The following is a 27,941-nucleotide window of genomic DNA, read 5'->3' as shown; positions in this document are numbered from 1 at the left end:
GATTAGGATTCACATTCTTAAGAATGAATTAGTATAGCAATTGGTGTTTAATTCTGTAAATTTCACTGCTTTCCTGGATCCAATGAGTTCTTTGATTCCATTTGTTCATTCAGCAAATATTTATTATACGTTCAATAAGTTCCTATATTATGAAAAGCTGTGCATCAGCAGATACAAATAAAGAATATAATTCCTGACCTTAAGGATGTTTAATAGACAGCTCTCAAAAAAAAAAAAGTATCTACAACATACTTTTTCATTGAATTTTCATTATTAACATGTTCTCTATCACTTTCTTAAGTCAAGAAAGTCATCTAGATATATATGGATTTTTTGTTTTTTAGTATTTGCTGATTTCTGAGGTCTAAATATTCACAATGAACTTTAACAACTGGCTCTCCCCATTAGCATCCACCAGCTTTATCATACCACTGGGTACAGGTAATTGGAGTTTAGGGAACCTCAGGTCCCACCAACTCAAGGATAATGAATGATTAGGAAACATATAGTCTTTCAAATATGGGTTCAGTAATCCAGGAAGTTTAGAAAATAGAAAAAAGTGAAATCTGTGAGACCAAAGGCAAAGGTCTCCTAGTCAGGATGATTCTAAAAGGGGGCACTGGTGCCTTTTAAGATGCCTGTGTGTGTGTTTATTAAGGCCCAAGGTTGAATCTTTTTAAGGATGTGAGAAGATTACCTGCTAGGCTGGAGGTCATAAGCCCTAGTAAGTAGAATCCTCCCACTCTAACAGGGCCACTGACGTGGAAGTCATCCTGAGTGGGGAGGATGAGAGACACTAGGTGGTTGAAGCAAAGTCACGTGGCAAGCCAACCAGAAGGTCATTGTTTAATTTCAGAATTGAATAACATGTTCAACATCTGGGCCATTGTAGTGACCAGTACAATTATATTTTAGATTATAAATTCTTGAGCTGGAATGAATGTCTCATTTAATTCTCTTATTTATTGATGAAAAAACTGAGGGTCAGTTAGGCTAAATTTCTTGCCTAAGGTCATATAAGAAATACAATCCAAGGTGAGATTTGAAGCCAGGTCCTCTGATTTCGGAGCTGGGATTCTGTCCATTGTACCAGAACACTGTGGATCAGGTCAGGCAAATGATCAAATAGATTAGATAGATAGATAGATAGATAGATATATGGATGATTGGATAGGTGACAGATTATTTATATTTTTGGTGAGGCTATTGGGGTTAAGTGACTTGTCTAGAGTCACATCCAGGGACTCCAGTAACACACCTAGTAAGTGTTAAGTGTCTGAGGCCAGATTTGAATTCAGATCCTCCTGATTCCAGGGCCAGTGCTCTATCCACTGTGCCATCTAGCTGCCTTATGGGTGTGTGTGTGTGTGTATAATTTATCTGAAAAAAACTTTATTCTTCTAAAGTTTCACTTTCCAGTAGTTATTCAGCTGGCTCAGACTATTCCTGTAAAGGGATGCTTTAACTAAGAAGTCTGGAAAGAATGAGCATATACCCTCTGTCCTTAAGGGTTGGCACACAATCCTGTGAACTGGGAAAGAGAACAAAGGTTTCTAGATTGATAAACAAGGAATGGAGATTAAAAGGCCTGGTTTCCTCTTCGTGGGATCAGCATATAACTATTTTTCAAAAAGATCAGAAAAACAGACCCCTCCCACTTCTGGTAGAAAGCTCAGCCTGGTCTTTAAGGAGCCACAATCAAAAAATAAAAAATAAAAAAATCAATTTCCAAAGTGAAGCTTATTTTTAATTTATCTCCCAAATGGTACAAATGAATGAGAAAGAAGAACATTGAAACATAATTTTTCAAATATTGTTTTTGAATGAGTTACTTTGGGGTTTAGAACATTCAAAGTAGACTTACTCTTGATAAAGGAGGAAGGAAAAGGGAGATTGAGAGCGTCAGGGTGTGGTAAAATAGCAAGGTCAATGTCAAAGAGTAATAGCTGGCCAAGTTTGCTCAAGCTCTCGGAACAACAGATTCAGTTTCTTCATTTGGTTAAACTAAACTGAGAAAGGTCAGACAGCAGAGAATTATTATAGGGTCCCCACTGGAATACAGAAACTATGTCTGAACGTAGAGTTTAGATTGATACTTTGGTCTCCACCAAAACCTGAATGCTTAGTAAGATGTTCTAAATAGTCCTTCCTCAGAGAGCAGAAAGGCAAAAAGCCTCCCTTTCACAGGCAAAGCAGGCCTTCGTCCTAAATAGCAATGAGACCCTAGTGGGGTTTCTAATCCTGCTATGAAAGGAAAACCTTGTCTTTCCCTTGCAGAGTATCAGCAAAAATCTGTCAAAAATAAAATGACCTTCCCAATTCCCTCCAATTGGAAGGGATTAAATTGCAGAATGCCATAATGATGATGATGATGATGATGATGACATAAGCAGCTAAATGGCACAAAGAAAAGCTTTGGATTTAGAGTACAAAAGAACTCAATTCAAATCCTGACTTAGACACTTAATAGCTGTGTTGTTGTTTAATAGACTGGCTGTGTCCAACTCTTCATGATCCCTTTTGAGGTTTTCTTGGCAAGGATATTGTAGTGGTTTGCCATTTCTTTCTCCAGCTCATTTTGTAGATGAGGAAACTGAGGTAAATAGGCTTAAATGATGTGTACAGAATCACAGGTAAATATCCAGGGTCAAATTTGAATTTAGGTTCCCCTGACTTAGGTTCCCCAAGGCCAGTACTCTAACTACTAGCACACCTAGATGCCCTACACCAGCATTGTAACTCTGGGCAAACCACTTAACCTTTTTCAGCCTCAATTTTTTCATCTGTAAAAATGGGAATAATAGCAACTCCCTCACAGGTTGTGTTGAGGCTCAAAAAAGGTAATATTTGTAAAGCAATTTGCAAACCTTTTATCACTAAAAAATGCTACTGATTACTACTGATAAAAAGGTAGAGGACTGATTTCATAAAAGACAAGGAGAACCAGGTTTGTTCCTTTTAAGGAGTATACTATAAATGACCTGGACAATGGTGAATGTTAGAAGAAACCTTAATTTGGCTCCCACTCTGGATAACTGTCCTGGGGTTTTATGTCTCCAGAATAGAACTAAGTGTATCTTTCCAGCTGAATTCTGGGCTCCACACAAAAACTCTGTTAAATTCCTCTTGTAGGTCTCAAAGAATCATGTTTCTGTAGCAGCTCATTAAATGTCTAATTACTCCTAGTCTAATCACTTGGCTTCCAAAAAATTCCTTTATTCTGACTGTACTTCTCATATATATGGAACATGTTAATGCTTTCTCCAAGGTTACTAGATTCTTAAGTTAGCTGCAATTTCTTCATTAGGATTAAAGCTTCCATTACTAAGGTCACCTGGTCCAGAATTGATGGCTTTAGGTATAACTCAAAGGGTTACCTTCAGGTTGGAAGGGGAGTTTCCTCAGAAGTTCACCTTCCTGAATTAGATTTGAACATACTTTATGCCTCCAAAGAAATCAATTCCTATTATCATTATTATTGCTTTATTATTCATTAACCAACAGTGATAGGATAATGATGGAAACAAGTTTAGGATAAATAACGTCTTCCCCTCCCCTCCCTCTTTCCCCTCTCATTCTTTTTCTTTCATTATACCTCATTTTCTCTTTCATTCTCTCTGTCTGTTGCTCTTTCTCTTTCATTCTATTTCTCTCTTGTTCTCTCTCCTTTCATTCTTTTTCTCTCATTTTCTCTTCTCTCTCTCTCTCTCTCTCTCTCTCTCTCTCTCTCTCTCTGTTTTTCATGCACACACAGAGTATTCTTCCCACAGATCATTTCTTCCCCATTGTCTGTTCAGTGGTATAAAAACTATAATGAAAATAGTCCAGGGGCTGATGCTTCAGGCAGGGAGTGAGAGCATGGATTAGGAGAGTGACCAAGATTCCATAGTTTTGCTCTTACACTCAGGTGTTCTTTAAATCACCAACTTCTCTATGCTCAGTGTGCTTGTTGTTTCATCTTCTTCATTTGACCCAAAATATCCAGGCAAGTCAAGCATCCTTTGCTCTAGCTCAGTGAGACCAAAAGAAGTATTGTCATAGAAAGCATATTCAGGGTGTGCTGGGAAGCTCTGACACTTGTCTCTTCTGTACTGGGAGGGACTCAAAGGGCTGACCCTCTGGTAGCTCTCCTTGGGGACAGTTGGGGAGGGCTGTTTCCTTGAGATACTCTTGTGACTGGGTGAAGGTCCCCTCCTGTGTCTGTGGGGTTCAGCTCTCTCTGTGCCATTCACCAGTCCTGAAGAACGGTCAGTGATCAAGTCAGGTTTCCTGGCTGGAGGCCCCATGGGGTGGAGCTTGGAGAGAGGACTGAGTGGTTCACTGGCCATCCCAGGCCCCTGGGAATGCTCCAGCTTCTCAGGACATGGGTGGGCTCCCCGCGACCGAGGTCTAAATCTCTCTTCTCCATGGTCCCAGGTTCGTGTCCTGGAGTTATAGGCTGGAGCTTGTCGCGGGGTCAGAGTGGACATGCTCCTTTCCCTGAAGGGTCTGACTTGCTTGGTTTCGTGAAAACTCGCAGTTCTCCTGAAGTGCGAATGCCGAGGATAGCTTCTTTCAGACTGGCCCCCTTTGCTGCCCATGTATTTTAGCTGGGATCTGTGAAGGAGGGTCTGGCTGGGGCTCACTGCAGGATTGGCCAGAGTCATGTTAAAATCTAGCCTGGACTGAGGCCTTTCCCCTGGATTGATGGTGGACTGGTCCAGAAAAGGGGATTTGATTCTAAATTTGTTCCCTGTGGCTTCTTCTGGACTTTCTGTGTCTAAGCCGGCCCCAGCAGCACCCCCAACAACCGTGTCGGTCAGAGGACTCTGAGACACATGGTACACTTTGGTTGTTTCGGTCAGGCCCTTCTTTTTCATCTCCTTAAGCTGCTTCTGTGCCAGGCGGTAGCTAAAAAGGGGGGGAATTATCTTCTGGGCGTTGGACTGAAAGCTCTCACTGCCAGAGACTTCTTCCTCTGGAGGCAGCTGCATGCTCCGCCGGTAGGTCAAAGGGATGCCGCCCTCTGCAGGGTTTCCCAAGGGTCCCTCGCCCCCATCAGAGAAGCTCCCCCTCTGCTCACTCAGTTGACAGATGTTCTCTTCGTCTGAATTCTTCCGGAAGTTGGGGGAGTGGATGGAGTTGTGGCGTGCCGGGGTGCTGCACTTGGGGGCCCGGCCAAACTTCCTCCAGAGGGTAATGAGGACAGTGGCAATGATTATGAACAAACACAGAGAGATTCCCGTAACAGTCACAATATTATTGGCTTTCAGGGAGCCCTTGGGTTCGACAGGAGATGAGCTGGAAGGTTTGAGGGCTGAAAAAAATTTTTGAAAAAAATCTTTTAAAGCTTTATTCATCAATGTGAGCTTTTTTGAGGGACTGAGATTTTGATTAAATATAAATTTGAATAAATAAATTAAATAAATAAACAAGTGTTTTTACCCATCTCAGAATTCAACCATAAAGGGGCTTAGTGCCAGAAATAATTTGAATAAATATTTTGATTAAATAGGTCTCTAAGAAAGGCATGAGATTGATACAAATCAGAATTCTTGAAATCTGCAATTGTTCTTGTATGGGCAGTTCAGCCTGAAAGTCCATTACTAAAGACAAATTTTATTACAAATACAAAATGTACCATAAACTGAATACATGATCACCAGAATAATTAAACAATGCAAGACATCATAACAAGAATAACAGGCTGGTATCACTAGTTGGAAACTAGAACTTCTGTCCTTCCTAAATCACAAATCAAAGAAGAAAATATTTTTAAAGCACTAAGTACAGAGCCTGGCACATAGCAGGGACTCAATATATGCTTGATCCTTTCCCCTTCCTCTGACAATAACATTTTTAAATGGCATTTTGAGGCAAATAATAATAATAATAATAATAATAATAATAAGCTTACACTATGCTCAAAGGGCTATAAAACTATGCAAACCCTTTAACCCAGCAGTGCCATTACTGGGTCTGTGTCCCAGGGAGATCACAAAGGAGGAGAAGGGACCCACGTGTGCAAAAATATTTATAGCAGCTCTTTTTATAGTATCAAGGGACTGGAAATTTAGCCATCAATTGGGGATGGCTAAGTTAAGTTATAGTATATGAATAAAATGGAATATTATTGTTTTATGAGAGATGATGAGCAGGCTGATTTCATAAAAGCCTAGAAAGACATGAATTGATGCTAAGTAAAGTGACAGAACCAGAAGAACCTACCAATGAAATCATACATGTTAGGTGTTTCTAGATTTAAAATCTCAACAATTCTGAAAATATTTCTTCTATTTATTACCCAGAAATGCCCTGGCTCTCCACTGTATACTTTTGACTTGTTCTACTGTGATTTTTCTCCTTTTTCAAATCTTTATCACTTTTTCCCTTATTTCTGGTTCCCAACTTTGGAAACAGTGAAAAGAAGGCTGACTAGATTTGGAAGAACTGGGTTTCAATACTCTTTTCCCTACTGTGTGGCCTCATTTTCCTCATCTGTAGTGAACTGGACTAGAGGGCATCTGAAGTCTCCTCCCATGATAAGTCTCTGCAATCCTTTGATCTCTGTTCCATGAAGCTGTCTGCCCTAGCTATTATAATCAACATTCTCTATCAATAAAAGGGAAATTAATTATTAATAAAAGAAAATTAATATTCCACTAGATGGAGCACTGATACAGCAGCATCAAGCTGGCACAATCTCTTGCTGAACAAGACCAGCCAGTCAGTCAATCAACAAGTAGTTATTAGGTACTTACTATGAGCCAGACATTGTGCTAAGTGGCCAAAAGAACATACAGAACGGGTGGAGTCAGACCGCAATGAAAAATATTATTTTTAAAGCTAAACCAAACTTTAAACCCCTAATAAAATGTGATAACTTAATAACAATTTTTTTTTCTTGAATTGTCCCATTTAGGATTCTTGATTCTTTAATTTTCTTGAGGGCAAGGGCTGGTCACTTTTGCATCTGAATCCCACTGCCTGGAACAGTGCTGACATATAATAGTGGCTTATAAATCCTTCTTGCTAACTTGACTATATAGTAAATTCAATGAAACTCAGTTGCAATATAAGTCATGATATTGCCTGATTAGCTTATATTTTGAATCAGAGACCCGAGTTCAGATTCTGAATTGCCCCTTAAATCTTGGGCAACAGCCTCCCAGCATCTCCAGCTGTCTCATCTCTAAAACTGCAGTTGGATGAAATTACTCCTAATGTCTTTTCCAATTACAACTTCCTTAGCTTCCTTAGAACCTGTAGTCTGAAACTTTCCTGAGAATGTTTTCCTGGCCCACCTGTGGGCACCAGCCAGGCAAAAAGTATTTATTAAGTACTTACTATGTGCCAGACACTGTGCTAAGTGCTACTGTTACAAAGAAGGGTAAAATATAGTCTCTGCCCTTAAAGAGCTTACATGGAGAACACTATAAGCAAACAAAAATGAACAAGCTATGTATAGGATAAACTGGAAATAATAGAGGGAAGGCCCTAGAATTAGAAGGAGGGAAAGAGTCCCTGTAGTCAGTGGAATTTTACTTGGAATTTGGATTTTTAGGCAATTGCTTAATGATCCATGATGGCCTGAGCATTGGTATGTCCATTTCTAAGTCAGAAGAGTAAAATAGACCAGAGAGAAAAGAATATTTTTTTCAAAGTATTTCTGGGACTTTTTTTTTTAACCCATCTCAGAATTCAACCATAAAGGGGCTTAGTGCCATCTAGAGTATTTGTCTTCATGTCCATTATAAATTAAAGGATGTGAATGAAGTTATCAACTCTGAATGCAAGGAACACTTCCATTTCCTTAAAAAAAAATCATGAATATAGAAAAAATCTACCAGACATGTAGTTGCAAGTATGTATATTAAAGTGAAAATACAAGGTGGGAGGCAATACTATAATGGGTGTTACAGGTTGTACATAATGTTGGACTTGATTGATGTATTACTTAGTTTTGCTGAGCTGGGTTTGGTAAAGTGCTCAGCAGGATGCCTAACATATATTAGACCCTATATAAATGTTAGCAGCGATAGCTATTTATTTTAGGGTCTAATATATGTTAGGCATTGCTATTGTTATAGCAATGCTATTGTAATAGCAACAAGCTATTGTTGCTGTTAATAATTATAAGGTCTTAAATGTAGAAGGTAATTAGAGTTGCCTTTAAAAGTTAGATGTGTATTGTGAAGCCCTGAGTAGATATGCTACAAGAGAATGGGATATCCCAATAAACAGAATTTCAGCATGAACAGGTAGCACCTAGGTGAAGATCGGTGGAGATTTAAGACAACTCACAGAAAAAAAAAATCAAGGGAAAAAAGCCTACATGACCCAAGAGAAAGAAGACAGAAGGTAGCTCACAAAGGTCATAAAAAAGACTGAGAAAGGAAGACATGGGGAGAAAAGCTAAGATGTTGGATCCAAAGTACTTAGTTGGAAACAGGAGAGAGATGTCTGTAACAGAGAGAGAGACAGGAATGAGGGGGTGAGGGGGGGGGGAGAGACAGATAGACAGACAGACAGAGACAGAGAGAGACACAGAGAGACACAGATAGAGACAGAGAGAGAAAGAGAGAGAGAGAGAGAGAGAGAGAGAGAGAGAGAGAGAGAGAGAGAGAAGAAGAAGAAGAAGAGGAGGAGGAGGAGGAGGAGGAGGAGGAGGAGGAGGAGGAGGAGGAGGAGGAGGAGGAGGAGGAGGAGGAGGAGGAGGAGGAAGGGAGGGAGAAAATAAGAAAGAATATAAAAGAATAGCCTATATATGGTAATTTAATAAGTTGATCAGGGGCTTTGTCACAGACTAAACAGAGAAACTAGTGAAAGAATTTCCTAGAGATAAAAACAAGGGTACCAGATGAGTCAGTGAGGAAAGGGCTGCTAGGTCACTGAGGTTTTAGAGAGAAGACAGGATGAAACCTGGAAATAAAAAAAAAGGAACTTTACTCCTTGAGTGACAAGAAGGCCAAGAAGAGTGGTCTACTGTTCTAGAACTAGAGGATAAAATCACTTGGTCTGAAAGCATGATCTATAAAACCCAGGATCAGGGCCTAAGACAGAGGCTTTATAGACTAAAGGAATAGACTAAAAAGGAATGACAAAGCTGTTGCTTAGATCCAAAGCTTTAAAACTGAGTAAAGTTCATTGAGAATTATGTACTTGAAAGTTCATATTACCAGCAAAACATTTACTTGGTATCTACTGATTTGTGCCTCTGAAATGTTCTCATATTAAGTTTAATTGTACACTTAAACTCTATGTGAGTCCATATGTGTATTGAACTCCAGGATACAAGTTGGAGAAAAGAAAAATACAAAGAACAATTTTGATGGGAGAATGTTTTTAAAAGAAATGAATGTGAATGAATAGGAAATCCCTCAATCAACTTACTTAGATATTTTATAAGCGATATTCAACAGATGGACGCATATCTCCACACTCTGTCATTGTTCAGTCATTTCATCATGTCTGACACTTCATGACCCCATTTGGGATTTTCTTGGCAAAGTGGTTTGTCACTTTCTTCTTCATATTATTTTACAGATGCAGAAGCATTAAGTGACTTGCCCAGGGTCTCACTGCAAGAGTGATTAAGGTCAGATTTGAACTCAGGAAGATGAGTCCAAAAGGTCTGGCATAATGCAGCAAGAATAGTGTCAGAAGTGTTAAATCTGAGAATGAGTTGAGGCTGGTGAGGAAGGATGCGGGGGGTGGGGGTGGGGAGGGCATTTTTAAGCTATCTCAGAAAAAGAAGAAAGGGCAAAGAAGGCATAGAACTGTTCTTCACAATAGATGGCATTATTTAATAATAAATGGAGGAGTTAACTTGAAGCTTATTTTGCTTATTTTTTCTGCCAAAGAAAATGGTCTTTGTACGGCTTGAGATAAAAGAAAAATGGCTATAAAAAGCTGAAATTCGAGACAAATAAAGTGGTGGTAAGAGAGTCTCTGGTTCTTCTTGTCACCTGGTCCCGTTGAGCTACATCTTTGGGTGCTCAAAGAACATGATCTTTAAAAAAGTATAAAAAATTAGAAAGGGGCAGAATGGGAGAAGAGCTAATGTCCTCATTTTCAAATATACAAGAAGAAAAAAGTCTATAGGGACAGCTAGGTGGTTCAGTGGATAGAGCACCAGCCCTGAAGTCAAGAGGACCTGAGTTCAAATGTGACCCCAAGTGTGACCACTGGGCAAGTCATTTAACCCTGATGGCTTCAGAAAAAAAAAAGTCTATTAACTTTAGACAAGTGAGCCTGACTTCAATTTTTGATTCTAGAATCTATCAGGATATTTAGGGAACATTTTGAGAAGAAAGCAGTGGCCACAAAAGACCAGCCCAGCATCCTCAAGAAGGGATCATACAGACTTGTTTGGACTAATACGCAGTGAAGTAAGCAAAACCAGGAGAACAATATACACAGCAGCTATAATAACATCAGTAAAAACAACCTTGCAAGGCAGCCAAACTCTGACTAACTGTAAGGACCAATTTTGGCCCTGAACAACCAAAGATGAAACTTTCTTCCTTCCTCTTAGTAGAGAGATGGAGGACTATGGATATATAATGTTGTATATGTTAGCATCCCTATGTTGGCTGCATTTACTTACTTACTCTTTTTTGTCAACAAGAGAGAGTTCAATAATGGTGTGAGGGGGAAGAAGATGGGGATATTGGGAAATCCTGTGATGTATATTAATAAGACTTTAAAAAAGGAGAGGAGGAACATTCAGAGAATCTAGAAAGTTGGAGAAAGGCCAGAACACAAGAGTTTGGCCTTTAATGGAAGAAACATCTTCTATTCTTAGTTCTGTTTCAATAAAAGAAAAAAGTTTCAGTAAAAAATTAAGATTATCTGTCTAAAGATACAATGAAGTGCTATTGACACTCTACTTGGGTTTATATATTTCTCACCACTTTCTTCAAACTCTGACATGAAGGCATGAGAAAAAAAAAAAATCTTCCAAAAAACTACAACAAAAATCCTCAGGAAAAAAAGGGAGGGGAAAAAAGTTTTCTTTTCCTCAAATTTGTCATGTCTCCCCTTTCACATTCTTTTCTTTCTTCCCACCACAAGGCAGCCCTTCGTATCTTTAATTCAATTATATCTCCTCACCAATTTCCTCTGTTTTGTATCACATACTCTTTTCTTGACCCTCTTAGATAATAGTGAATATGTGCATTGTTATTGGGACCAGGTCTGTCTAATTGCCATTTCTGGAAGCTCAGGACAGAATGATTCCTGGGCCTAGTCTTTGGTCCCCTCTGAGACCATCATGAATGTCATGCCCAATGTGTTGGAAACAGAACAAATGATACTTACTAAAGCACTCTTCCAAAGAGCACAAGGAAGTCTCTATAGATGTTCCAACACAGCCAGGCTTGGAAGGGAAGGAGGTGAGACAGATTCGCTGCCGATCCCGTACGCCGTCACCACATGTTACACTGCATGGGTTCCAGGCCTGCCATAGGCTCCATGTTTCTGTGAGGGCACAAGGTCAAATATGTGATGCTATGTCCTCTAGAGAAAGTTTGGAAGTTTCCCCCTATTAGGGAAAAGGATAAAGAGAAAAAAGAATATGAGCAAACAAAGCAGAATTTGATTTTAGGTCTTCCTTACTCCAACTCTAGTTTACTACATCATGCTGTCTTCTGAAAAGACCAAAAATCAAACAAACAAATGACTGAATGAATGAGTGCTTCTGCCTTATTGATAAATTCACTTTAAAAGTAAAAACAGGCAACACTGCATTGCATTGACTGCTGGAATAAGTTTACCATTAAAAAATCCAGCCTTTGTTTCCTGAGCCACCAACAGCTATCTTATAATACCTATGGACACTGCCCCAAAACTAAGTCAATCCAGACAGATCTCACTTCTGCTCATCAGCTGACCGAGAATTCCATAGCAACCCGCAGTGTTGGGGAGATGCACTCTTGAGCTAGCCAGGAGGTACTTTCTTTAGGATGAGTCATGGAACTTGAATTCTTGGCCCCTTCTGGTAATTAAAAGTCTCTGGGGACTTTCACAAGAGCTGGAACATTTACAAACTAATTCCCTGGGCCAGCTCCAACTCAGGTGTGGTAATTATGTTCCATCCAGCATTTCAACAGAACCCAGCTTTGTGCTCTACCTACTGGGTATCACAGTGGGGCCAAAGAAAAACCAGGAATATGGTTTCTTTTTTTTGTTGTTGTTGGGTTTCTCAATTTTGCCCAGGTTGGAAGTGTGATGGCCACCCACAGGTCCAGTGATCACTGATTGTAGGCTTTAAATGTTCTATTTCTGAGGTTTGCCCTTTCTTAGTTAGTAAGAAGGCTTTCTGCCTCTTAGGGATCCACCATATTGGTGCTGGATTTAGCATGGACCTCTCACTTCACCTTGACCCTACAACAGCTCAGAGCTCTGTACTCAAGCACTCCACCAGCCTTCTTCCCCCTATTCACCTTCCATCCAATCCCCCCATCCCTCACAGTGTCAGGGATTTCAGGAGTGTGCCCCTACCATACTCAGAAAGGTCCTCAGAGGCAGTCTAGTCCAACCTGTATCTAAACAGGAACTCCCTCTACAACATCCAATCTTTGCTTCAGGGGAGAATTGATGACCTCTCTACCATATTGGTATAGCCTTGATCTTTAAGCAGTTTTTCCTGAGCTTCGCCCTAAATCTCTATCTTTGCAACTTGTACCCAGTGTTCTTTCCTGCTTCTATTCCTTGGATCCAAACTGAACAGGTGTAATTCATCTTCCTTCTATGTGACTGCCCCTCATGTACTTTAAGACAGCTATTATGGACTTTCAGGCTTAACATCCCCAGTTCTGTCAAGGGATCTTAAGAGCTTCAGCGTTATAGTGATACTTTCCTGCAAAAGGTAGCTAAAAATGCATTCCTTATAAAATGTTTTGAATATAAAAGCTCTATGAAAGTTCAAAATGTTATCATTAGTGTTCTAGTATATTGTGCTCTATACCATTATACTAGAATATATTATGCTATACTATATCACATTCTAAAATAATTATATTACACTATAAAACATACTATTATATCATACTGATTTTTAAAATATTACTATTGCTGTTTTTCTTTCTTCTCTTTTTTTGAAATCTGCAGAGAATAAATACCACTTTAGTGAAAAGTAAAGCCTCAACTAATATCTATTTCCCCTTTTCATCTTTATGCATTTGCAACTTTTGACTTCAGAACAATAAAATAGATTCCATAAAAGCCACACACACACACACACACAAAGCAGCCTGGTTATTTTTCAGTCACAGCACTTCATACATATGTGTAAAATAAGTCCAGCTGGCTTTTTATTCTGTGAGCCAGCTGCAAAAGCTAAAGACTCATTGATATTTCTTTAATCTTTTTTAAACTGCATATAAATGCAAGAATCTTTAAATATGGGTCAGTTAACCAAATTAATGTGTTTTAACCTAAAAGCAAGAATTCAGTTAGCAGATGTTTGCAAAGTAAGCAGTTTCTATGCAGAATAATCTCCTTTCCCATACCGCCATTCCTCTCTTTCCACAGAAATATAAAATCATGAACTGGGCCTGGCAATAATATTTTAAATCGGTGCATATAATCTGTCTGCAATTTCCTTACACCCCCATACAATACAAAGGAATTAGTCTCAGAAAAGAATTGATTCTATGATAGTAACATCTAAACAAGATATGTTTATAAGAAATTCTAATGGAAATGGGAGAGTCCTAGTGAAATGCTGTATTATAAAGTACAATCTATATAGCTAGAGATGAAGAATCCTATCCTTCATCTACTGTATTGGGTATTAAGGAATACACACATGCATATGCCTTTCTCTTGAAATAAATTCACATGTCTCATGGACTTGTGATAATTGTTTTTAGTTAACATGGGGAAGCTTCATGGGAACATTAGTAATGGAGGAGGATATATGGTGACAGAAGAAAGAAGACAGAATGGCCAGAATCAAACCTGATTTGAGAGGGCTTTTTAATTGTTAAAAAGAAAAAGAAAGAAAAAAGCAAAGATGGAGTAAGAAGGAGTGTGATTTTTCCTATACACTTATTGTGTGTGAACTGAGCAAGAAACTCTCAATGGAGAAGGACTCCAAAGAGCTTACATTCTGAAGACCCAAAAATTTATACAGAAAAGGAGACATAGACCTAGACACACACACACACACACACACACACACACACACACACACAAAACATTCTCTCTCTGTCTCTATCTGTCTCTCCGTTTCTCTCTCTTCTCCCTGCCCCCCTTTCATTCCATTTCAAAAAGATTTGGAGTCACTGCCAAGCTAGTGGTTTATGGAGCACAAATACATCTACTTCTATAGAGGAGTGTGGTATTTGGGAAGAATTAAACTGAGATGCTGTCTTGACTGGCTTCCTAGAGCATTAGTTTATATTTCAAAAATAAGAAATAAAAAATAACTATTCAAGCACACTTGAACATTTGATTTAGGAGGTGAAAGCCTAAAAGTTACTGTAAAAAATCTGGGTAGGCACCATGTTCCTAGATTTACTGGGGATCATGTCTCAGCCACATAGATTTTAAGTCAAGATTTATTTACAAAGGTAGGCAAAAGAGTGTAAAATCCACAGTCTTTAGCTTCTTTTACCATTTCTAATTTGGCTGTATGTTGTGAGAAAGATAACAACTCCAGGCAAAATGTTACATAACTAATAGGACACTTGAATTCTTTTTTTTTTTTTAATATTGCTTCTAAAATTCAACCAATTTCCAATAAAATCCTACCTGATATTTCATTATCATGTGTTACTTGGTTTTTGTTGCTTTTTAATTTTTTTATATTTTTTGTTTTTTATACTACAATTATTTCTCAAGTATCCCCAGTGACCCCTTCTCTCTCTACCTCCAAAGGCATATGAACCTTAAACTAATTATAGGTCTTTGAAAACCATGGAAACCCATGCTAACAGAAAGAACCTGATTCTAAGTCAGAGGATCTTAGTTCAAATCTCCCTTCTGATACTTTCTTCGTATGTGCCCTTGGATTGAAACAAACAAACAAACCTCTTTAATCCTCATTTTTTTCTCATTGATAAAAAGGAGGGTTGAACTAAATGGCATCTGAGCTTCCTTCCACCTAGAGATCTATGCCAACTAGAAGATTCTCTTTCATTCAAATATGGCTCTAGTGAGCAAATCAATGGCTATCATCTAATTACCATCCTAGCAATGTTCAGAGATGTGCATCCATCCACCCAAAGACTGGCTCCCACGTAAAGAATTTTTGTTTGCAGCAACAAAGGAAGATCATCTGAGACACAGAAGAACTATGACCTGAGAAGGAGCAAACCCAAAATCACTGACTATAAAAACGAATTAAAATAGGTGTATTTCTCTCATTTATGATGGTAATTAGTTATGGCCTACTCAGATAAGAGAAAATTGATAAGTAAAGCTCAGCAAGATATACCAAGAAATGAGACTGGGCTCTGAATGTCAATCCTCGTTCTGCCACAGACCATAGTCTTTTTACCAATTACTCAAGTCTCCTTATCTTCCAAAATAAGAACAATAATGATATAAATTGATTTCCTGGAAGGAACAAATGACCAAATGGATCTACCTCACTTGGAAAATTAAGGAGTCTTCTAAATGTTAAGTAATAAAGCTAAAGACTGTGGGAAGAGCCAATTCAAGACATTATAAGAAATAAAACAGATTGCAATACCAACCTATATTTCTCTGAATCACCATGCACTTCTCCCTCGAGGAAAAATGGCTTTTGCTTGAAAAGCTGAACTCAAAGCAGTATTTATTTTTCCCCATGGCAAACAAAGTACAGTTAAATGCCGTTTTGCTGGCTCCTAGGGGCACGATGTTTTCAGCCAGCCATCCAGGCCTGTCCCCAGAATTCCTGGGGGTGTCCTTGTACACAGTAACCATTCCTTGGGCAAAAGTGCATGGAGGGGGCACAATGACCACATCCACCAAGGACTCACACGTTAGTTCTGGCAATGTCATCAGCTTGTAGCCAAATCTATGGACCAGGTCAATGGGTCCTATTGAGGTAATGACTGATTCGGTATTATGCAGTTTCAATAACACAGAGACATAGGCTTGGGAACCAATGGGAGCACAGTCAAACTCTATCCACTGGACTGGAGCAAGGTTAACCCTCTTGCTGATCCTTATTTCCAGTGGTTGATCCCTGCTGTCTTTCAGCTCTGAGATACTATTAGTAAAGGTGACGTCCACTGAAATGTCTGGTCTGTCGGTAGTGAAAGAGCACAGAGGCTGATTTGTAAAAAGTCCCACCTGCAAGATACTTCCTGTCGTCTTTGATGTCTGATTGAAATCGATGTGGAACACTGGCCACTCCACCTTCAGGAAAGCATGCTTCTCTTGCCAGGGGGCTCTTGTGCTATTGTCCATTTTTGCCGGACTCAGTAAGAACCGATAGTCACCTGCTTCCCTGAAATAGAAACATTCAAACTCCAAAGTGCCCTTGGACTGGTTGGTCAGGAGGTACTTGGTGGTGATGGTCTGATTTTTGCTGGCCTCCAGCAGAAGGACGGACACATTCCTCATTGCCGTATTATTTCCATCAGAATATTGGAACTCTACATTCACCGAGTTGTTGCTTAAAGCTACGTGACCTGGCTGCCCCAAGAGGAGGTACTCGGCTTCACCAAGGACTGAAAGGAAACAACACAGAAAGCATTTAATAATCCTGATGAATATTTACAGGCACCCGTGCATGGGTGGGAAAGATAAATGCAAGAAAAATGCCCCCAATCATTCTTGACAGCTCTATTGTTTAATGTTGATGATACTGAGAGGTCCTCAATCAACTCAATTCAATTCTACTCTACAAATAACTGGCATCATAGACTAAACAAAGGGTAAATGCACCAGCCTAAACATCAAGATATTCAGCGCGGATCGCAGCACTGAGAGCTTAAACACTGTGTAATTGGATCAAAGGCTGGGCTGCGGCCAAATGATCCAGAGCTATTCAAAGATGAGATGGGCTCCCATAGTTGGGAGTGAGTTACACATCATTAGAAATCCACAGATTCTTATCTAGGTACAGATTGGGCTGGATGACTTTAGAGGTCACTTCTGAAATTCTGTGATTTAACCATTCTGTGGTTCCCTTCCATCAGTCTAAAGGGATGAAACTAGTACAAAACACATTGAGATTATAGCATGCAATAACCTCCCTTCACATACATTTATGTGTATGTGTGTATAATATGTGCATACATATAGGTACAGACATACAAATATGTACATTTATAGGCAAATATATGTGCAGATACCTACAAACAAATACATGTACATCACAAATACATACACATATATGAAGCAGGGGAAATAATTCAAAATTTTAGAGGGGAAAATGGCAAATCTTATTTCTAGCACTTATTATATTTGTTGTTGTTCAGTTGTTTCAATCATGTCTAACTCTTCAAGACCCTATTTGAGATTTTATTAATAAAGATACTAGAATCATTCGTCAGTTCCTTCTACAGCCCTTTTACAGATAAGGCAAATAGAGTTAAGTGTCTTGCCTAGCATCACACAGCTAGGAAGTGTTTAAAAACAGATCTGAACTCAGAATTTTGAGTTTTCCTGACTTCAAGTCCATCACTCAATATATTGTACCGTCTATCTGATTACTTGGGCATAGGATTTTCTGGTCAATGATTTATGTATAGAAAGGATATTTAAATAATAAAATCATAGGCTTTTGCGTTTTCAAGGGACCATAAAGATAATTCCATTATTTTACAGATGAGAAAAATAAAGTCCAGTGACATAAACTCAGATCTTTTGTGATTCAATTTGGTTCCTTTTCTACAGCATGATAAAGAATCAACTGTGTTGCATCTCTGTAAATGAAAAGGAGAAAAACCTAAAATTGATTTGAAATTCATAGTTTCCTGAATAGATAGTTCAAAGTCTTCTGCTATGCTGGGAATTTTTGCCAGCAAAGAAACCAATGTCAGGCTAGCTGGATGTGGTGCTGAATTTTGGATGGCTATGTAATGTTGGCGCTTTGTTCTGCCAGGCTAATAACAGAGACGCTTACAAAATCCAGTAAGGAATGAATAGATGCTGTGATGTTTTTATTTATAAGTTAACTAATCTTTTCTCTGGAAATGTTGATGACTTTATAGTAAATGGTCTTATTATAGAACGGACAGATGTACAGACACTTAAGGATTAGTTATATATATATGCTTTTTTTTAAAATCTAACTCAACTTGGAAATAATTAAAGTGAAATATACAAACAGAACCCATTGCCTACAACACACAAGTATCCTTGTTTCTCTTTTGAAATGTGTCCAAACATATATCACAGGAGACAAAATCTGGCTTTGTTACAATTAACTGTAACCCTGCTGGGATGAGAGTTTGTTCTAGAAATAAGAGCTTTATAACCTCTGAAGAATATCCATTCTGCTCTAACGGGCCCATACATAATAATGGACTGATTTTTCAAATTATTTGAATTACTAATAGGAAGAAATAGGTAAACAATATGATTTTATCCCTTCAGTTTATTTTCCTTTTCTCATTTTTATGAGAAATCTTTTTTTTCCTGTTTAAAAAGTACTTTAATAAAAGTGTTTAGGAGGGTTCTTACTGTTATACTGTCCTTGCAAGATCAGTGATAAAATAATAAAATGATAAATCATTCAAGTACATCATATCAGTGAGTTCATTAGCTAGTATTTGCTAAATAATGTGCTAAGCACTATTATTTGAGAAGTAAAACAGCCAGATGATAGATGACACAGTGGATAGAATACCAACTGTGTAATCCAGAAGACTCAATTTTTTTTTAGTTTAAATTTGGGCTCATATATTTATTAGCTATGTGATCCTGGGCAAGTCCTTTATACCCTTGTTTGCCTCAATTTCCCCACCTATAAAATGAAATGAAGAAGGAAATATCAAATCATTTTAGTATTTTTGCCAGGAAAACCCCAAATGGGGTCATGAATGACTGAATAACCAACAATAACAAAGCAGCCATGAAAGAAGAAAGAATTCAGCTTCTACTTCTATTTCAATGTATTTTATCCCCATATTTTCTGATTTTGGTCTCAGTTGTCTCCTTAGTTTTTAACCCATAGCAAGTTATTTGTATTTTACACTTTTCTGTATTCCTAAGGGAGGGGACTGCTGTCTTTTTCATTGTGACCCTCAAATATGGGAGAAAAAACACACTCCAAAATCAAGTCACTTAACAGCCAGTCAGGAACATCTAACAACATCTGTGCCTGTATCCTCTTGATATGTACAATTGGTCTTCCTTAACTGAGTCAGCCTTTTATTCTCTAGTCAGGGTTATCTGAAATATCACTACACAACTCTCTAACTAGACTCTTGGTCACCATTTAATTGAAAATGATGAGACGATGAAATTGCCTTGTTCTTTTTTTTTTTAAGTTAAACAACAATGGAAGGAAATCCTCCATTTGATTGATGGCTATAAAAGGCTAAAAAAGGATGAGATAGGAGTTGATGGAGTTTAAAATGGGTTTTACAAACCACATACACTCTGTTACAATCTTTCCTTATTGGCAATCTTGGTTTATTTACCAATTTTGAAATAAATTCTTCTTCTACTTTCATGGTATTTTGATATTTACATGGTATTTTGAAATCATCAAAAGAGCACATTAGCTCAATGCAAATTGTGGGGTTTTTAAGCAATTTTCCAAGTTTCAGACAATCTTTCTTTTCTATTTTTCTCAAAAGTATCTTATTTGTTATTTATTACTATTTATTATTTTATTTTATAAATTTATAATTTGTTATACAATTTTATAAAAATTCTATAAATTATACATATATATTTATAAATGAATTATTGTTTTATTTATTATTTATTGCTATTTGTCCATAGTATTTTATTTTTCCAATCATGTGTAAAGTCAACATCATTTTTGTAATATTCTGAGTTTCAAATTTTTTTCCATTCTTCCCAAGACAGCAAGAGATCTCTTATAGGTTCTACATGTACAATAATTTTCAACATATTTCCATATTACTCATGTTGTGAAAGAAAAATCAGAACAAAAGGGGAAAACTACAAGAAAGAAAAAGCAAACAAACAAAAAAGGTGAAAAAGAGTATGCTACAATCAATGTTCAGTCTCCATAGTTCACCCTCTGGATGCTAATGGCATTTCCATCCCAAGTCTATTGGAATTGGTAAACAAGTTTTCTACCAAATAATATGATCTCTTATCCTTCAAAAAGAATTATCAATCAACATCATGAAGCTTGTAAATTTTACATCCCAATTCCTTTTTGTTTTTAGCTTTGTGTGTAGGGTAACACTTGTACATATTTTACTCACCATAGTCACAGAGCATCACTAATAATAGATTTGAAAAGTCTTTCAACATTTGTTTCATTCTGATCAGCAGCACCCCAAGTCCTTGGACTCCTCATGTCCTTTCTCACAACCAAGTCACGTGTACTTTTCTCAACAACACCTGCAATTGCAACTTTAGAAAATAATAGCCTCGATCAGTACAGTTCATAAAATTGAAGTCCCTCCAACAGTCAAAGTCTAGGATAGCAAATACATTCATTTTCTCTCAAATAAATGTGACTCCATTCCCTTCTCTTTATCCAATTATAAATAAGTCACTTAAAAGCTGTAGCACAGTGGATCAGGGCTTGAGGTCAGGAAAACTCATCTTCCTGAATTCCAATCTGCCCTTACACCCTCACTCACTGTGTGACCATAGGCAGGTCACCTTATCCTGCTTTCCTTAGATTTTCACCTATAATATGAGCTGGAGTAGGAAATGGCAAACCACACCGGTATTTTCGCCAAGAAAACCCCAAACGAGATCAATGATGAGTTGGACACAACTGAAATAACTGAACAAACACCACTGAACAACCTGACATAAACCAAGAAGGCATTTCTGAAATTGTTGCTTGTCCTCCATGTTTGAAGAAGACTAAGAATTCACAGATGAATTCACAGTTGCACAAAATCATCAGCCTCATTCTATTTTCCTGAATCATGGAATCAAGTGAAAAGACAACAGTCAAGGGGGCTCGTAATAGCCCAGCATGCGGTGAATGATGCAGGTATCTCTGATGTCCCACCAAGCTCTAAGCCCATCACAACACCTGCTTCAGTCACCTTTACAGCGGTTGGAATGCATCACTCTTACCTGCCCACTCCACTGAGGGAAGTCTTCACAGGTTTGGAGTAGAGAACTCTCTAAATCAAGAACAGTTACCCCCCAGTCCAGTTTAGTGCAAATGCCACAGATGAGATCTGGGTCAATCAAGTAGATACCAACGAGAGATAATCAGCTGTGGAAAGGGTTCAATAGCCTCCCAACAGAGATGCTAGTTCCCCTGAACACCCCATAGACCCTTATGTCTAAGATATAAAGATATAAAGTTTATATTCTCAGAGCACAGAGCAGAAGCACAAATTTTACAATTATCTGGCAAATTTAATCAGCATAAATCTCCAATCAAAACAATATGGTCAGTAATAGTCAGGTAAGTGGTATAGTGATTACAGCAGTGGACTAAGAGTCAGGAAAATCTAAATCTAGCCTCAGACACTCACTAGCTGTGTGAGCCTGGTAAGACACTTACTGGCGGCCTGCCTCGGTTTCTTTATTTGAAAAATGAGGATAATAACAGCCCACTCTCCTTAAATCATCTTGTGAGAATAAAGTTAAGATTTGTAAAGTGCTTTATAAGTCTGAAAGTGCTATGTGAGTGCTAGTTGTTATTATTATTTTAATCTAATATTCTCTTGTTTGACTGCTTCTTGCTGTTCAGTATTCAACCATGTAGGATTCTTTCTTATTAAAGATACTGGAAGAGTTTGGCATTTCCATCTCCAGTGTATCCCCAATTTACAGGTAAAGAAAAAGTAAAGGCAAACAGGGGGTTAAATGACTGCCAGGGACACACAACTAGTAAGTGTCTGCAGTAAAATTTGAATTCAGATCTTCTTGACTCCAGACCTGATGCTCATTGTCCATTGCTCAAATTTCTAGATTTTTGCTAAACTTCCAATTCAATCCAACAACCATTATATTAAGGATCTACTATGCATGCAGCACAGTACAAAGACAAAATAATATCCCTTCCCTCAAGAAGCTTACATTCTACTAGAAAAATACTACATATAAACAGATAATCATACATATGATCATTTGAGAATAGAGGAGAGAGAATGATCAACTAAAGAGATTAGGAAAAGTTTCATGTAAGAGAAAACTTAGAAGGTAAACCTTAAAAGAAGCTAGGGAGGAGGTTGTTTGCAATAATTCAAGAAAAAAGTGATACCTTCTTGAATTCTTGACTTGAATTCTTGTGGTGACTTTATGAGTAAAGAGAAAAGAATGGATGCCAGAAATGTGAATACAGAAACAAAAAGACTTGGTAAAGGATTTCAGACACTTTTAAGGACATTTACTTAGAGATGTTCAAATGACAGGCAATTAGTGATATGAAACTGGAGCTCAGGAAAAAGTTTAGAGCTACATAGACACATGCATACAGACAGATACACACATATATACATATATAAATATATCCACACATATATGTATGTTTATGTATGTATATGTGCATGTATATTTCATATTCCTCAGAATTATCTGCACAGAGATAACAATTGAACCATGGAAGCTGATGGTTTGACTGAGAGAAAGTATAAAGAGAGAAGAAGGAGGATCCAGGACACAGCTTATGAAACCCTTCATGGTTGGGGAAGAAGGAACATTCAAGACAAGAGAGTATTTAGAAGGAGAGAATGTTCGATGATGGGAGGTCAAGAAGGAAAATCAACTCCACTCTTCATGGGATGTAAAAAGAAAACTCTAGTCTTACTTTCCTAGTCTCAATCATTGGTCCATTGGGGCTGAATCAGTAATCTATCTGTTCTGCTGCATAAATTTTGCTAATAATAAAAAAAAGCCAGCATTTATAAAGCACTCAAAAGTTTGCAAAGCATTTTACATATAGTATGTCATTTAATTTTCACAATAGCCCTGTAAGGTAGTGGTTATTATTAGCCCCATATAACAGAAGAGAAAACTGAGAATGAGGGCAAATCACACAGATAGTTAAGTGTCTGAGGCAGGATTCAAATTTGAGTCTGTCACTTCAAGTCTAGTAGTGTATCCATTACACTTCCCATGGTAAAAAGTTGGATCATAGCTGTTGATGTTTTGGATATAGTGACAGTTTTAAAAATAGTTATTAAGCCAGATAGTTTTATTTAGAGGAGGATTTATATCTCTTTTCTCTTTTTCTGGTCCTTGGAGCTTATCACAGACTAGCAATCTGGGTTTGGTACAGGAATAAATGACATTTTTGTCCTTCCAAAAAACTAGACTTATTTAAGGTGATATCATCTAAAGAAGGATTAAATGAATAACAAATATCTTGTATTCTAAAAATAAAATCATTTTACTGGTTTTTCTTTTGTCAGTGTTCCAAACTTTGCTCTTGCTGAAGCATATCAGTATAAGGATGATTCATGCACCATTTAAAAAAATTTTTTTTACTGACCACCTGGGAGAATAGGGAAAGTCTGGGCGGCTTGTGGTTCAGAATGATTTAAATCAGAGGCTCTCTCTCTCTCTCTTTCTAGAGTCAGATCAGGCTATTTGACTGTAGTGTAAAATCTAAGGTATTTGGGTGCCCATTTCTTCTGGGAAAAAAAAAAATCTGTTTTTCAGATCTTGTTATTCAAACATGGTTTTTTATGTGTGTGTATATATATACATATATGCAATATATATTGTTAATTACTCATATATACATATAATACATGTATTTATATATATTTGTAAAAAAAGTTATAAATTGTTTTAAAAGTTCCCTGTTGCATCTCTAATGCATTTGACATTTAAAAATATATATATTATATGTGTTTGAAAAAATGTACAGGTTATCTATCAGATTGCTTACTGTCTTGGAAAGGGGGGAAGATAAAAAAGAAAGGGAGAAAAATCTAGAACACCAAGTCTTACAAAAATGAATGTTGATGCCCATCAATTGGAGAATGGTTGAATAAATTGTGGTATATGAATATTATGGAATATTATTGTTCTGTAAGAAACGACCAGCAGGATGATTTCAGAAAGGCCTGGAGAGACTTACATGAACTGATGCTGAGTGAAATGAGCAGGACCAGGAGATCATTATATACTTCACAACAATACTATATGATGATCAATTCTGATGGACCTGGCCATCTTTAGCAATGAGATGAACCAAATCAGTTCCAACAGAGCAGTAATGAATTGAACCAGCTACACCCAGCGAAAGAAGATGACTATGAACCACTACATAGAATTCCCAATCCCTCTATTTTTGTCCGGCTGCATTTTTTATTTCTTTCACAGACTAATTGTATACTATTTCAAAGTCCGATTCTTTTTGTACAGCAAAATAACTGTTTGGACATGTATACTTATATTGTATTTAATTTATACTTTAACATATTTAACATGTATTGGTCAACCTGCCATCTGGGGTAGGGGGTAGGGGGAAGGAGGAGAAAAATTGGAATAAAAGGTTTGGCAATTGTCAATGCTGTAAAATTACCATGCATATAACTTGTAAATAGAAAGCTATAATTAAAAAAAATGAATGTTGAAAACTATATGTATTTGGAAAAATAAAAAATACTAAAAAAACTTTACAGATTAGTTTTAAAGCCCCCACATTATTAACTTTTGACATTATATATGTACATATATATATGCATACATTTCAAAATTGTCTATTATGCTCCCATACCCAAAACTTCCATCATTGAAATTAAGAATAAATCTAATTTCTCTCAATGTTGGATTACTCAGTATTTAAGAAAAAAAGATATTTACATCAGAATTTTTCTTTCTCATTCAACAATAATGGATTGAAAGAAAAACCAGATGTTTTCCAGCACTTGTATGATAAATTAGAGCAAAATAAAAGTTCTCCTAGCCAGAATGATTGAATCCTTACAGAATTCCTCACCTTCACAACTGAAACAGCGAAATATAGCCAAAAGATGCAAACAAAATCATTACAGAAAGCATCATTATGATCATGGACCAGAATAAGGTTTTATGAATTAAGATGTGTGTCTCATATTCAATAACATGGATTAGGAAAGATTGTTCAGTTTCAAAAAGTTTTGCAGCTTTGCCAAAACTGCATGCTTCATAGTCAGGACCATTTAAAATAAACTCGGTGATTGAATGATAGAGATTATGATAACAGCAATGATGACTAAAATTCCTCATCTTTAAATATGATGAAAGTCTTTCTGAGATTTGTATTGTATGGCTATCATGGAGGAATTCTAGGCAGACTTTCAAAAAAGAAGAAATATGCTCAGGCTTTCAGAAGTAAATGAGAAAATTCTGCTAACTAGACCACTAACCAAAAAGTAACAGGACACCCAGAAAAAAAAAGAACTTTTAAGAGTAAGAAACAAACTTTGCTGAGTGTTATTTCTCATTTATTTTTGTTCTAGCTGGTTCTTATTGTATTTCTTCTAACTTACTGTGCACACCCACCACTGAGTCATTTAGGAATGTTTAGCTTTAAAAAAAATTTAAGGAAAAGAGAATGTTGATATATATACTATGTATATAAATATAAGCTCATATTTAAAGAAAAAGCAACTCCAAATGTATATGCTGGGAATGGGGAAAGGAGCTGTTTGTAAATACTCTCACTGGGCAAAGTATCAAGCCAAAAAGAAAAAAAAAAAAAGCCCAGCAAGAAAAATATCTGTTTTGACCAAAAGTAATAGCTTGGGGTTCCCACAGACTGCTTTCATAACTGGGGGAAATGAACTAACAAACCCTTGAGTATTTTCCACAATATAAATATCTGATATCTTTTCAGTGACATCCTCAACTGAGAGAAAAGTATATAAATTGGTAGAATTGAAGAAAATTTTTAATTCCAGAATCTTACTTAAAAAGAGATCTTATGTCATGCTATATGTGTTCACATTTGGTTTGTTTTCCTTGTGCCCTGCTTCATTTAAGAGTATACCCTAGTAGAGAAGTTCCTATACCTGGTCTGTGTTACAAAGTTATACACCTTTACTCTATGTTCTCAAAGTTGTTAGGTTGTGTCCAACTCTTTGTGACTCTGTGAACTGTAGCACAACTTTACTGTCCATGGGGTTTTCTTGGCAAAGATACTGGAGGGGTTGAGCATTTTCTTTTTTCCACTGGATTAAGGCAGACACGTTAAGGGTCACATAGGTACTGGAACTCAAATCTCTTTGACTCTAGCCCCAGTACTCTATTCAGCAAACCATCTAGTTCCCTCATTCTAAAGGTACACCACAAATCCCTATTTTAGCGGTGATTCTTTGCTTCCAAAATATCTATATCGTGATCACAGGGTCCTCTTAAAATCACTTTCATAGAGTAGGTGCTTAATAAAATAATAATGGCTCATAAAGCCATTCAATGCTTGATGTCCCAAAGACAAAGACGGGAAACTTTCTGCCAGTTCCTTAGACTTCCGTACTGCAGAGCTTTAGAATTCCATCTGTCTGGGTATTCCCTGGGCTGGCTGATACAGCGCCACTTTAATGAGCTGTGGCCAAATAAAGTCATCACCTGGTGATGAGCTACTCAAAATGGAGCAAGGGTGGTCCTCAGAATGCCAACAAGTAGTCTGTCCACACTTTGGTAAAAGCCTCACAAAGCCTGCACCTTTCTGGCACACCTTAGGAGAATCCAAGATTACCTGCCCAATATAAGCAACACAGATATGGGGAGGTCGATTAGTACTAAAAGTCCTCAGTATTTCCACAGGATTATTAATTATTATCACTATCAGCATTACCACTATCCTCACCATTATTATTAATCACCACACTGGTGATTTCATCAACGTAGGGAACTCCCTGTTGGGCACTGCCTCTACCCTTACAGATTAGCACTCCTTAGTAATTTATTATTTTAGAGCTGGAGGTGGGTTTGAAGAGGATGACTTGCTAATGTTCAGAAATCTAGTTTATGTGTCAGAACAGAACTTGAATGAAAGTAATCCGACTCCTCTACCCTAAATTGCCTCTACAAGACACAATTTAAAAATCCTACTACAAAAGTTGAATGACTGCATACTTTGGGTATTTCTGATTTCAGCCAAACTCTAGTGCCCGTACCACATGGCAAAGCAAATGTGAAGGTAAAATCTCAGCCACTCGTGTGTGTGTGTGTGTGTGTGTATAATGTGTCCTCGTCCAGAAAAAAGCCAATGGGAAAGTAGAGGGAATAGAAAAGGGGCAGTCGGAAAAGTAAAGGGGAAAAAAAAGGGGGGGGGGGATTTTACTTGAGGTTTTTGATGTGAAACTCGTCTCTTGACCGAGAAGGCAGCTGTGATTCAGATAAAATTTCTGAACACAGCAAGAGAGGAAGTCCCAGTAAATCCACGCGTAACCAGGTGGGCCATCACGCATCCCAGCGCAAAAGCGCACAACTCCCCAAGTGCCAGGAGGCTGAGAATAACTCCTGAACTGGATTACTTCAAGAAAAAAAGCCAGCCAGCCCGGTCTCTTACCTCCGTAATCTGCAATCTTTCAGTACTCTGCTGGGATGTTTGGGCTCTTCTCCTGGGCTAAAGAGCTCGGTGTTCTTAGTCAGGGCGACGTTAAGAGCAGAGACGCCGAAGCCAGCCCCGCTTGCTGCGCCCGGAGGGACGTCTTGGCCCCGCCGCTGTCCCGGAGCATCTGGGAGTCGGTCCTTCCTCCCACCGCACCTTCCCGGCTCAAGTTAACTGGGCAGCCAGCAAACAGGAAAGGGGAGGGCGAGGAACGCCCTGCCCGGCTCAGCCCTAGCCCGGCCGGCACGCCCCGCCCGCGGACAGCCCTCGGCAGCTGGCTGCACTGGATGGGAGGGAGGGAAAGAGCGAGAGAGCAAACGCGCAACCTAGGCAAGTTTCGTGTGCG

The 27,941-nt window shown here is 37.9% G+C and overlaps 1 protein-coding gene across 2 annotated transcripts; it reads right to left on the bottom strand.

The window, feature by feature from the left end:
• Positions 1–2,535: 2,535 nt before the first annotated feature.
• Positions 2,536–27,941, bottom strand: THSD1 (thrombospondin type 1 domain containing 1). Of its 2 annotated transcripts, XM_031961969.1 has the most exons (5): positions 27,554–27,941; positions 20,334–20,484; positions 15,687–16,649; positions 11,302–11,460; positions 2,536–5,296 (listed from the first exon to the last, which is right to left on the bottom strand). In XM_031961969.1, exons 2-5 carry the CDS (start codon positions 20,389–20,391, stop codon positions 3,915–3,917), a joined length of 2,562 nt encoding a protein of 853 aa, XP_031817829.1. In that variant the 5' UTR covers positions 20,392–20,484; positions 27,554–27,941; the 3' UTR covers positions 2,536–3,914. The 2 variants fall into 2 exon arrangements, with proteins under 2 accessions (XP_031817829.1, XP_031817830.1); XM_031961970.1 differs by lacking the exon at positions 20,334–20,484.

The sequence above is a fragment of the Sarcophilus harrisii genome, chromosome 3, assembly GCF_902635505.1.
Source record: "Sarcophilus harrisii chromosome 3, mSarHar1.11, whole genome shotgun sequence".
NCBI lineage: Eukaryota > Metazoa > Chordata > Mammalia > Dasyuromorphia > Dasyuridae > Sarcophilus > Sarcophilus harrisii.
The sequence above is the reverse complement of the archived record's forward strand: the minus strand, read 5'-3'. Positions and strand labels throughout refer to the sequence as shown.

Coding starts and splice junctions, on each gene's coding strand:
- THSD1 (XM_031961969.1), bottom strand. CDS start 20,391: ATGAAACAAATGTTGAAAGACTTTTCAAATCTATTATTAGTGATGCTC. Junction 16,650..20,333: donor AGTGATGCTCTGTGACTATG/GTGAGTAAAATA, acceptor GTTTCCTTTCAG/TCCTTGGTGAAGCCGAGTAC. Junction 11,461..15,686: donor GGTGATTCAGAGAAATATAG/GTTGGTATTGCA, acceptor GTGCCCTCACAG/AAACATGGAGCCTATGGCAG.